Here is a 12193-nt window from a genome sequence, read left to right on the forward strand (position 1 = left end):
CCCTTGAACCTTCAAAATAAAAGCTCATACCATGACAATAAAGGAAATACGAAAATAAAGTCACAAATGTTAAATTATGGCTTAAGAAAAAACCAAAACATATCAGGGATTTTGGAGAAATTAACCCATGAACGTGCACTGAGTGGATGGCAGTTTCCATTATAGTGCAGATATGTTTGTTTTTACAGCCTGTGTAATGCCTTTATTGTAAACGTGACATCCTTATTCTTGCTAATCAGATAATAAACTACAGAGAACTGGCATACGCTGAGGCACTGCAGTACTCTCTTCATCCTGAGGGGGTGGGGGCGTGCATGAGTTGGATGGTGAAAAGAGAGGAAAATCCAGTATTTTTTTTTATTAGCTTTAGCAAAAAGTCACATATATTAAAGATATTACATTCTGCTGAATGAATGAATGAATTTGACTACCAAGATGGAGGATTATAGATCCAAGCTCACCAGAAGGTGATCTAGCCGACTTTTACAACAAAGTACCAGAGCTTTACCAGGAGAAGGATAGCGTGCATGTACTTCATATACAAATAAAAGGTATTTTTTCATTGTATTAAAAAAGTAATACATGGGACTAAGAAGGATTTAAAAAACAAATTATTCTTATTATTTTTTCTTGACATCCACTTAATGAGCAACCTAAAAAACTCAATCATTCCATTACAATAATTCAACACGCACAATCAATGCAACAATTTTATTGCAAAATTTCACAGCTATGTGCAATTCCCTTATGAAAAGTACATGTTTGGATATTATGCAGACCTCCCCGTGCCCCGCTTTTAACTATGAGTCATTTTTTGAATGCACACACAACTGAAGAATAACATAGATACCAAACAACTAACATACTGTATGCAGGAGAATCTGATAACTGTAACTCTTCTTTTTTATTTTGACAACATACACATTAGTAGAAAATGTTTATGATGATGCGTTGTATCGATAAGTACTAAAATAAATTAAATAGTAGAAATTGCAAAACTAATACAGTAAAAAAAAACAAAGGGATGCTTGATTTGGTCCTATTTCTTTAACATGTGTAAGTTGTGACATACATACTTTAGTGCCTTCCCTCTTTTTTGCACAATTTTGGTGCTCTTAATCAGTAATCCTGATTGAGAATCTAATAATACCAATAGGCTGTTTGCATTGTGGGTGTCCAAAGTCCGGCACACGGGTCATTTGCGGCCCATAGGTGTTCTTTTATTGGTCGATGATACATTATAAAAATAAAATTAAACATAAACTCATTAAATTATTGAGAAACTAAAACATAAAACTAACATGAAGGCTGTTTTTTCTTTAAATATATTTAATTGCTTAACATGTCACCTACACTCAATCACTTTTAACTTAAGAATATTAAAAGTAGCCCATGCATCCTTCCATTTTTATGGGTTGAAAGAAGTTGTGGTGCCCCTGATTTAGGGTTTTTGTGTGGCATTTGAACCAAAAAAGAAACAAACACAAATTAAAATAATTTGTACTCTACATGTCTCTGTTTGGCATTTTCTGATACGAAAACAAGTAGTGAAAAGATATGGGCGATGTGACACTATAGTGCAGAGTTTCCCTAAGAAGAAATGTAGTTTCTTCCCAGACACTCACATTTGCTAAAATAAAATACGGTAAAACCTCAGTTTTTGCTGAAAATTTTCGCAAACATTTTGCACCATTTTTCATACAATATCGCATGCAACTTTATCGTTCTGAAATCTTGAGTGCCCTAACAAAGCACCCTAGACATTACTGACTCCCTGTCAGTGCATTTTTTATTTTAATTTGATTAATAACCCGCCGAGGGGCCGAAGAAAGTGTGGAAACTACTGAATTTGATGTACGGGAAGTCAGCATCAACAATAAGTTCCATCCATTTGTCATGTATGATTATTCTGCACTGTTTTCTGCATGTAAAACTTTTCTTTTTTTCTCTATAAAATGCAATTTTTGCTAACATTTTTGGGTGTCTGGAACAAATTACAGTAATCCCTCGTTTATCACAGTTAATTCCAGATCCGAATGTGATAAGTACATTTTCGCAAAGTACAATTCCTGGAATGAATGGAATATTTTCGTAGTTAAGAGCATACGTTTACGATATGTTTACGACCTTCTAAATATGTTTTTTAATAATATTAGAGCCCTCCAGACCTGAAATAGCACCCCTATAGTCACCTTTATTCCTGTATTACCCAATATAGTAGACATAATAAGAGAAAATAAGCCATTTAAGACATAAATAAGACTTGTGCTCGTGTGTGTTGCTATAAATGTGTTTCCTTGGGGAGCTGAGTGCCGGGCAGGCAGGATGTGATGTCGGGGATTGAATTTTAGCTTGGTATGGTGTATAGCCGCAACAGTAGCCTGTTTTTATTAGGGATCATTGTGCCTGTTGTAAGGTAATTCAAACCTGCAATAAAAGCCTGTTGTTCCTGCGATCAAGTCTGGTGTTACTGACACCTAGTGACCAGTGTACAATACTACATATCAGTCACACCGTGTCTTCTGAATACCGTATGTATTTTAATTCAATTAGCCATTTCTAAGCTTAAAAATGCTTAATTTAGGCAAAAAAATCTGTATAATTTGTTCCAATATGCATATTTTTAGACTAATAGACTAATCGTCTTTAACCACGAACGAGCATGATTTATTAATTAATATATTTTTGAAAAAACGTGATCGAGTGAAGCGGTGAAATTCGAACCGCCAAGTGGCGAGGGACGGCTGCAATTGGATTTACATTGTTTCCTATGGGAAGAGTTGCCTCTGCTTTCATACGTTTCGGCTTTCGTCTAACCTTTTAGAATTGACTGAAACCGAAAACTGAGGTACCACCGTACTGTACTAGGATAAACGTGACATACACGATACATGAGTGTCCACGGGGTACAAATGGCTGACCTTTGGACACCCCTGCTGTACATAAACTCATGATTAAAAGCACAAAAAACATAAATAATGCCAGTTAATTGGATGCCTGATTGATAAATGATGAAAATAATTTACTCTTCACAATGAGTGAGACTATAAAAATTGGCATATGACACATTTTTGTGTCCCAACCCTCAGGTTGGGAAACCTTGCTTTAGTGTATGAGCACACCAACAACAGGCTGAGACGAGTGTGGCAGGATCAGCGTTCGAGTACAGGACAACGTGTATTAGCGTACAGGAAAAAGCGTGTGTTGTGGCGTAAAAAGTCTGTCTTGTGTGGGTTCACATATGCGTCAACATTGTCCTTGAATGTTCTTGGGAACTTGTTGTTCTTTTTCCTCCAATGAAAACGACTGAGAAGCTGCGTTAAAGAGAAGTCACAACAGAACAAATAGAACAGTTGAACAGGCCTCGGTGAGAACATCGATCACAACATAGAGAGAAAAAAAACAAACACAAGTAGCTTCATTGACATATTGACTTAAAAAATGCACCCTTTGCAATGAATGCATTGTTTTTTTTTTCCTTTTTTTGAACATAAACTACAGTTTATTTCCATGAAATAAATAAATAGCATAAATAAACAATAAATACCTTCCACCCTTAGATTATTCTATGTCAGTCCATTAAATAAGTCTATCATACTGTCATTTGATATAGTGTAACCAGCAGAAATTACAAAATATATATATTTATACCCTTCTTTTCATCATTTATGTACAGAAAGAATGAGATTTACACCCCCCTTTTGATTTTTTGTAGTTGATGATGTAATCTATCAAAAATGCTCAGGGTGTATTTTTTCCACGTTATGTTTTTGCGTTATATAGCTATTATACATACCATTATACACAACATTTACAAATCTGATGCTTTCTTCCAAGCAAACGAAAGCAATTGAAAACAGAAACAAACGAAATGAAGTGAGATGTTCGGTGATAAGGCTTGCACATCTGTTTTTCTTTTTGTAGTTGTTGAATGGAACGCATGTTTTATGTGACTCTTGATCGTCTTGGGTGGGCAACCTGCAGCACGTGGGCCCGCCATGCAATTCTAAACACAAATAACCCTCAGGGGAACTGTTAGGGAAAAAAAATAACCCACAATTCTTCAGAATTAACAATAAACTCTATGGTTGCACTGTAAGATGTCTTACACACTTGTAAGATGAACATGTTGTAAGACATCTGCTGTGGAATGTTCACTGGTAAGAATTCTTCTTTGTGAACTGCAGTTTTCTTACACATCGGAGGACAAGCAAGTGTACCGTTTTGACCCGGATGTAAGACGACCTGCCTTTTTTAAATCAAAGACAAAATGATTTATTTTTAAATAATGTCAGGTACGTTACAATAAAAAAAAGGAGATATTTCTTTTGATTGTACAGTTGTTAACTCCTTGTGCCGTGCAGGCTGTTCACACGGGGCGTTCAGGTGAATTACGTAACGCAGCGTTAAGTTCTAATGTAGCTACGCTGTTTTTAATTTTTATTCACGTACCCCTTACAACATTTGGTGTACCCCTCGATCATCTAGACCAAATTCTGTCTTATATTTGGGTCAATACGATCCACATGACCAGCTTTGTTAAATTAAACCCTGAAGGACACCCAGTCAATAACATAAAAACAACAAAAAATAATGGAACATATGGATTCTTTTGGCCTTGAAAGGTGCATGCATAAAGATAAACCACTGTGATAGTAAAATACTGTATATACAGTGTCTGTACAGTCATCATCATCGTAGCTTTGACTACATGTAAAAATGTGACATTTAGTTGTGCTATTAGAAGAAATTTCCTTCAGGGATGGGTATATTGATCATTTCATTGCTAAAAAAATGGAGTGCAATACTTGGTAGCAACCAGCAGAGGCGCTGTTGATTCAGTCTCAACGAAAGAAGACGCATGATGCCAGCCAAACTCCTTTGGGTAGCATCATTCGGCTCAACACAACACTGGCATGGAAACAGGAGTCGAGAACATTCAGAGAGGGCCTCCCATCCCTTTAAAAATAAAAATAATTGACTTCCCCATAATTGATTGAGGAAAGAAACGCCCATCCATCATAAAAGTGCTCCGCACTATTTCACATAAAATACTGTACATAAACAGCGGGTCATTTCTATTTGTCAGGGTGCAAAAGAACAAAGAAACGAGGCATTGGCACAGTGAAGATTAACACACACACACACACACACAGGAATAATTCTAATCAGTCTTTATCGATCTTTTCATGCCGGTTAAATGTAATGCTACAGGATTTTGCGATGTCTGTCACACCCAAAACAAATAAATCCAATGAAGATGTTAATAATAATAAGAGTCAAATAAAAAACAACAAATCCCACAATGTAAAGAGCGTGCTGGTGATAAGGCTGGATGCACGCTCTTACAGATAGAGATAGGACACCCAGTAGACCAGGTTGAAGAGACCGAACGCGGTGGGGAAGAAGATGCGCGCGTACGAGTCAATCTTAGCGATGCGGATGTGCAAGCGGCCGTGTCGCCACGCCCCTGAGCGGCAGTCCTCGAAGCAGCAGAAGAAGCTGGTGCAGTCCTTGCCGTCCAGACACTCGTAGCCGTACTCCTCGTCGCGCTCCTGCATGTGCGTGGCGTTGTTCATCTGGATGGCCGTGGCCGAGCGCGGGCGGATGTCCACCGTGGGCGTCTGCTTGAAAAAAGAACAGTCAGTCTGCAGCACTGAGTTCCGTTTACCAGCGTGACTTCACAGGGACCTCATTTGATATTGAGCCATTAGTCAGCAAAATGTAATTAGCACCTTCCCCTTGCATAATGAAGCCTTTTAATGCCAAGAACACACAAATAGAGCGATAATGGCCCCCTCTGTGGTTGTAATTAGCGAGGCCAATAGTGACAATGGGTCAGTCTCTGTGGGGACCTTTAATGCACATGATATCTTTTGGACTGCTGTAATATTTTCTAGCACAGCAAAACGTCAGTTAACAGCTACATAAAACTAGCTGCTGCAAGACGGTGACAAGACGCCTCTAGACTGTGCGACGTTAACACTGCCATGACTCAGCAAAAAAAAGCTCTACCTCACATTTGTGGTCATTTTGAAAAAGCCGCATTTCGTCAAATAGTGGCCTCCCCTTTTACAGAAACCGTTTCTAAAATAACTGCCGGACGGGTCATGAAACAAATAGACACCTCCTGTTCATACACGCTATTGTTTGCAAAGGGACATTTAAAACGTTAGCTAAGAGCTAGCTCAGATGCTAACCAAAACAGTAGCATTCTCGTGTGGAACATAACAAGCTTTTACTCAGTTCTAAACAAGTTCCTTGCGCAGGATTAATGATCTAAATAGCATCTTGTCATGTGATTATTGCTCCAGTTGCAAATGTTTGCAAGCATTTTTAAATTACCTAACTTAAATTACCTAAATTATTGATATATTATCTGTCTGTCTATCTATAGCTTTTGTGTCTGTGGACTCTATGACTGTATTTTTTTGTACTATATTTTGACTTAATGTGTTCTATTTTTTTCAGTGTTCATTTAGTGTAATATACACTACTGGTCAAATGTTTAACAACACCCCAATTTTTCCAGTTATTTATTGAAATTCAAGTGGTTCAAGTCCAATGAATAGCTTGGAATGGTACAAAGGTAAGTGGTGAAGTGCCAGAGGTTAAAAAAAAAAAGGTAAGGTCACCCAAAACTGAAAAATAATGTGTGTTTCAGAATTATACAAAAAGGCCTGTTTCAGGCAACAATTTAAAGCTGTTCTGCAGAAATGGAGGTTGATCGAGCCTTGGCAGCTGGTGCAACTAATTCCTACCGGTGTTCCAAGTTCTGGAGTACTTACTGCCTCCTCTGTCTGCATAAAAAGAGTGTTCGGAACTCACTGTGGTACTATACCCTCGTGAACATCAGTTGAACAGCATTGTACTGGAGAAAGTAATTTGTTGCTACAAAAATGGCAAGAAAAAAGGGAATTAACAGTGGAAGAGAGACAGACCATCTTAACACTTACAAATGTAGGTTTTTCCTCCAGAGAAATTGGAATGTTCTAAAACTTTTGATCGGTAGTGTATATTATTTTGATACAAATTTTATACAAAAATGCTATGGAAATAAATGTTTCCCCTGTTACGGTAGTGCCGTAGTCAGGAGGTAGCTACTGCCATTGGGACGTGCAATGTCAAACTTGTCTTATTTCGAAAGGCACAGCATCCTGAAAAACGTTGACGAATGTGACATCAGTGCTTTCTAAAATGTGTTGGTTCTTTGTTTGATGTGATAACACACGAAAGACATTCTATAATCTGTAAATGATTTCCAGGACTGATAGGGTTCTTACTTATGTCTACATGAGGCCATGCTTACAGCAAAATAAGAGCATTGCTTGTTGTTAGAACATAGCATTATCTGCTGTTAGCATGCATCCTCAGACAAGCTTAAAATACGTGACTTAACAGCTCATTCCCTACGGTCTCATTTAGCCCAGCACTTGAGCGCAAACCCGCTGTCCCTTTTGAAAACGACACATAACCCCTAAAAACAAAACAACATACGGGTCGCTTTCAGCACTTTGTAAAATTTTCTTTTTAGGTCCGAATGAGCAGACAGTATGTTGAGGTAATGAGGGCATTTAGCCGAGCAGGTTATGACTCAGTTCTCAAAGGGGATTGGTTGCACTGGAGGCAGCGCAGTGAGTGGAAGCTCAAGCAGAAGGAGCATTAGCAGCGTCCCGCTCACGCCGGGCTGTGCTGGGGTGGTGTTAGCAAACAAAAAAACAAAAAACCCAAAACAAAGGAACAACACAGTGACATTGGCAACTTTAACTGACTGAAAAGTAGACAACCTCTCAGAAAACATGGTGGCTGGATTATTTTGTGACTCTGCTCTCATCCTACATCGATGGCAATTAATCCTCCATCAAAGATTTTCAATTGAGATTTGAACACTATGGACAAAGGTTTTGAATGCTGGGCCATTACACCAAAAAGAAGGACACATAAGCTTTGCTGCTTGCAAATTTGCTTTGCAGCTCCAAATCGCAGGTTCTCAGGGTGGATTGCGCTCTTGAGGCTGGGAACAAACTCCTGTGGCCGGAGGCATTCAAGTATCCCAGGGACTCAGCTCATCAAAAGATGGATTGGTGTAATTTATCAATCAGTCTACGTTCCTACCCTCAACAGACGGCAATAATTTTGTCATGTGACCGAAATGACCAGATGCCTGGATTCATCCAAGAGGGACTTCGAGTAGAGCCATGATTCTCTACATGGAGAGGTTACGGTTACCTCAACTGGCTCCTCAGGTTGCACAGACATTTAATTTTCCTCTTGGATGCCTCCCCAGTAAATGAGAATGGGTGAATCATGAGATCGGCAGATGGATTAGTGCACCAGTTGCTTCACCTTGTTGTGAAGAAGAGAGATTTGAATTTGAAAGTACACACATCCAGATTCAGGAGCTTTTGGGTTGTTCCAGAAAATACTTTGTGGGATTTGATGACCTCCTTAGAGATACTATAAGGTGAGACACTAGGTCATCCAGGATGGCCACTGCTTATCCTCGTTGGGAGAGTTGCTCCCAGTTTGCCTCTCTCTGGAATTGTGTTCCAGGTAAAGAGGGATCGGTGAACCGGTTGCTTCGCTTTTCCGTAGTGAAGAGAGATCTGTCGCCCTACATTTCCACCCTCAACTTTGGATCTGACTGAAAGGACTCGATTGTTGTGTCTAAGCTTATCCTGAGAGATCAGATACGGTATCCACTCAGGTGCAACTAGAGGAGGTGACTGGAGTTAGGGAAAGTAGAAAAGGTGGACTTTTACAGGCGTGATCCAAAACCATTGTCCATATGATATACTGTATCTGTCAGAATGTGGGTTGTTTATTGCTCCTGTCTAGGTCTTACCAGCTTACCTGATGTTGGCATGTTAAAAGCGCCTCTAATTAGAGTCAACACACTGCAGGGGTTGTCTGTTTCAGTCTGTTAAGGCTCTGCTGACTCTGTAGGAAGTGTCAGGTTGAGAAGCCCAACAAACACAGAGGTAAAGTTTCACTGGCAGGACGAGGGAGAGGAACAAAAAAAGATAGGAATTTTTCGCAGCCGCTCGCTGTGGTTAAGACAAGAGTGAAACAGGACAGAGGGAGCCAGAACCAGTCCACGCTGGGCCTGGACTGCTATGTTCCACAGGGTACAGGATCAGTGGGACGCTTATTCGAATTGTAAACAAAAAAAGGCTTGAGTATATCTGGCTGGCTGCCTCCGCACTGTGCACAGCAGACAACACCTTTTTAATGTTGTTTTTCTCAAACCTGTTTAGTAAATGAGGAGGTGTACAATAAAAAAGGCAGGGAACTGAATGGAGGCATATTTTGCTGTAGAACAGACAGTAAAGCAAGTGAGGTGCCTAAGGGCTCAAAAGAGCCAAAAAATGCAGCAGACGCATGCAGTCAGACACAGGCAATATACCTTGGAGGAAAAGAGCCGGAGGAGCTTTTGTCCGGACAGGAAACAAAGAATGTGAGGTATTGAATAAGAGAATTAACAGCAACAAACAGAAAAAAATGAGACATCAATAACAAGAATTTAAATGAAAACAAAACAAGATAATGCATGAAAATTACAAATTCTACACCTAACTCAGAATGGAAAGAGCTGGAGATACTGTAGAGAGACATACAATATGAGAACACATAGAAAGGGTGGATGCATGGTGACTTATACAGTACATTGCTCTAGAAAGATGCAAAATACTCGGTCGCTTTGCCACTGAACAGTACCGGTTCCATGTGGCACATTTTACCCATGAGGAGAATGACGGCTACAAGGACGCGTACCGTTGCAGCTAAATAGAGATGGTGGAGTATAACACTGGAGTAATGGGGTCAGCTAACATTAACATCTGTGTTTATTTCTAGCCATGCACCCTCAAATTATACAAAGGTGATTCTGCACTCGGGATGACCAGGTACTATTAAATCGTTCTTCGTAGTACCTGCTTTTGGTAATGGAAAAGCATCACTCATGGGTTGTGTTGAGCCAAGTTGGTACCATGCAGTGGCAAAAGGGGTAGACCCATCTGAAAAGTGATCTCTTCTTACCAAACGAGTACAAGCATGTGCTATTCTCCCACTTTCATTAGATTCTTATTAATTAATTATTCATAAAATAAGTGATTAAAGGAAATACTAAACAGCAACATCTGTAAAACACACAGACATAAGCTGACACAAAACTAAGCCAGTACTTTATTTTTAAAGACCACTCCTTGGTAGGGGGAGACTAACTAGGCTGCATGATTTCTTGATGGACTGAAGGCTAGGATGAGGGCAGTGTTCCTGTGTCATGTGACCTGGGTCTAAATTACACGTGTAACAGATGTGCGGAGGGATTTGGTGACTGTTTGAGCTTAAGGCCTCTCTCATTGAGTAAGTCGAGGTGACAGTGATCGGGAAGATGCTCCCTTAGGGATACTAAGCAGAGTTTTTCCTGAGGATTAACTTCAGTGTAATACTCTAGCAGGGCACTGAGTATGTCAATGAACCTTCACCTATATAAAGAACACTGGGAAACAGTTTGAAAAACACATAGGAACTATAACACAACCTTATATTGCTTGAAGCAAACTCACCGGGTTTTTCTTCTTCTTGTCCTTTTTGGCACTGGGTTTTCGGTTGCTAACGAAGTAGTGCAACGTGCCGTATTCTATTAGTGCAGCAAAGACGAAGATGAAGCAGACGGACACAAACAGGTCCATGGCGGTCACGTAGGAGACTTTAGGGAGAGACTTCCGGGCTATGGTACTCAGCGTGGTCATGGTCAGCACAGTGGTGATGCCTGATAATGATTGACACAAGGGACAAAGAAGAACATCTTACGATTGTTGCATACTTACAAACTGATGACAGCTGAAAGCAACAAGTGAGGGTTAGCAGTTATTTTATGAGAACTGGACCACATGTCTGATAAAAGTGATGCCTTTTCTGGATACAATTGATGTTTTGAGTCAGTTTGATTTAGCCAATGAAACAGGAGTACAACAGGAGTCCATTCTGTTTCTATAATGGTACAGTCCATAGCAGTGCTTCTCAATTAGTGGGGCACGCACCCCTCAGGGAGCGGGGCAAGTGTTGGTGGGGCGCAAGTTGGCCCCGCTAATGTTTGGCCTCTACTTGCTAGCTCAGCAGACAGATAACGGGTTGTCAGTAAAGACTCCAGTTGAGTTCTGTTTCAGAGCCTTTACTTTGAAGCACTGTACAACTGAACACGCAGAAATAAAACATGTCAATTATGACTTTTTTGAACCTCCAAATATGACAACTAATTAGACGTTTACATGTACATTCCACGTAAACAAATGACGCAAAATAAGCATAACCTACTTTCAGGCAAACATTTTCTATGGCTCATCAAGAGACAGGACCGGTGGCACATTGCACATCCCAATGGCAGTAGCTACATGTTAACTACTGTACGGCAATACCCCAAGGGCAAACTCAATGTACATGTACACTAACATGTAACAATTTGTTGTCCCCTCAGGGGACATGACAGAAAATAATTGAGAATCGCTGATTTACGCCAATGTACCCCATCGGGCTAGTTATTACTATTATTATTGTTTGTCCATTTTTTAAGGCCCAAAAGTAGAATGTTAGTGTTAAACATGCAATCCAGACTACTGGGGAATGTTCCAGCGTTCCGGTCGAAAGCAAACAAACAACAACAAACATGGCTGACAACCTTGAGTCATTACATACCTATTTTGCAGGCTTGTTCTGTTTATTTTATATGTGGATATGACAGCGTTTATTCACAAACGTTCCATGCAAAACTGGTTATGTATGTTTCTTTTTACTGTCTGTCACACAGCCAACGAATACAAATAATTATCTGCCTATTTTACAAAGGGATCCTACAAAAGTGCTGAATGAGAGCCATTTAACCGTTTTTGGTCGTTATGCAGACTGCAGCAAAGTGGGATACTGCTGCAACTGAGTGCATTTTCACAGCCAAATGGAATCCTCCAATTAGATAATAGTGTCTGGACTAATGTATAAAATACTTTTGCTGCGTTCACCACTACAGGGCGGGAGAAGTGAGTGTCAGATGTTAAACTTCACTCCCTGGCATTGAGAACTACCCGTTACTCACAGGCAGCTTCCTACCTCTGAAGGCAGAATATTGGCATCTTCGTACCCACTATTGTGTTGGCGCAGTTTATACAGAACAGCAATAGGTAGAAAATTGATTTTT

The 12193-nt window shown here is 39.8% G+C and overlaps 1 protein-coding gene across 2 annotated transcripts in view; it reads right to left on the minus strand.

Annotated features, from left to right (window-relative positions):
* Window positions 1–696: 696 nt before the first annotated feature.
* The window catches only part of gabrg2 (gamma-aminobutyric acid type A receptor subunit gamma2), a 60145-nt gene continuing 48648 nt past the window's right edge, over window positions 697–12193 (minus strand). Inside the window, exons 8-10 of one of the 2 annotated variants that reach the window (XM_054754622.1) lie at window positions 10569–10774; window positions 9407–9430; window positions 697–5624 (exon numbers count right to left, since the gene is read on the minus strand). In XM_054754622.1, the coding sequence (XP_054610597.1) occupies window positions 5346–5624; window positions 9407–9430; window positions 10569–10774 (509 nt within the window). In that variant the 3' untranslated portion in view covers window positions 697–5345. The remainder of the gene's footprint in view (window positions 5625–9406; window positions 9431–10568; window positions 10775–12193) is intronic. The other variant, XM_054754623.1, reaches the window with a different exon arrangement.

Source organism: Dunckerocampus dactyliophorus, chromosome 16, assembly GCF_027744805.1.
Source record: "Dunckerocampus dactyliophorus isolate RoL2022-P2 chromosome 16, RoL_Ddac_1.1, whole genome shotgun sequence".
Taxonomy (NCBI): Eukaryota; Metazoa; Chordata; class Actinopteri; order Syngnathiformes; family Syngnathidae; genus Dunckerocampus; species Dunckerocampus dactyliophorus.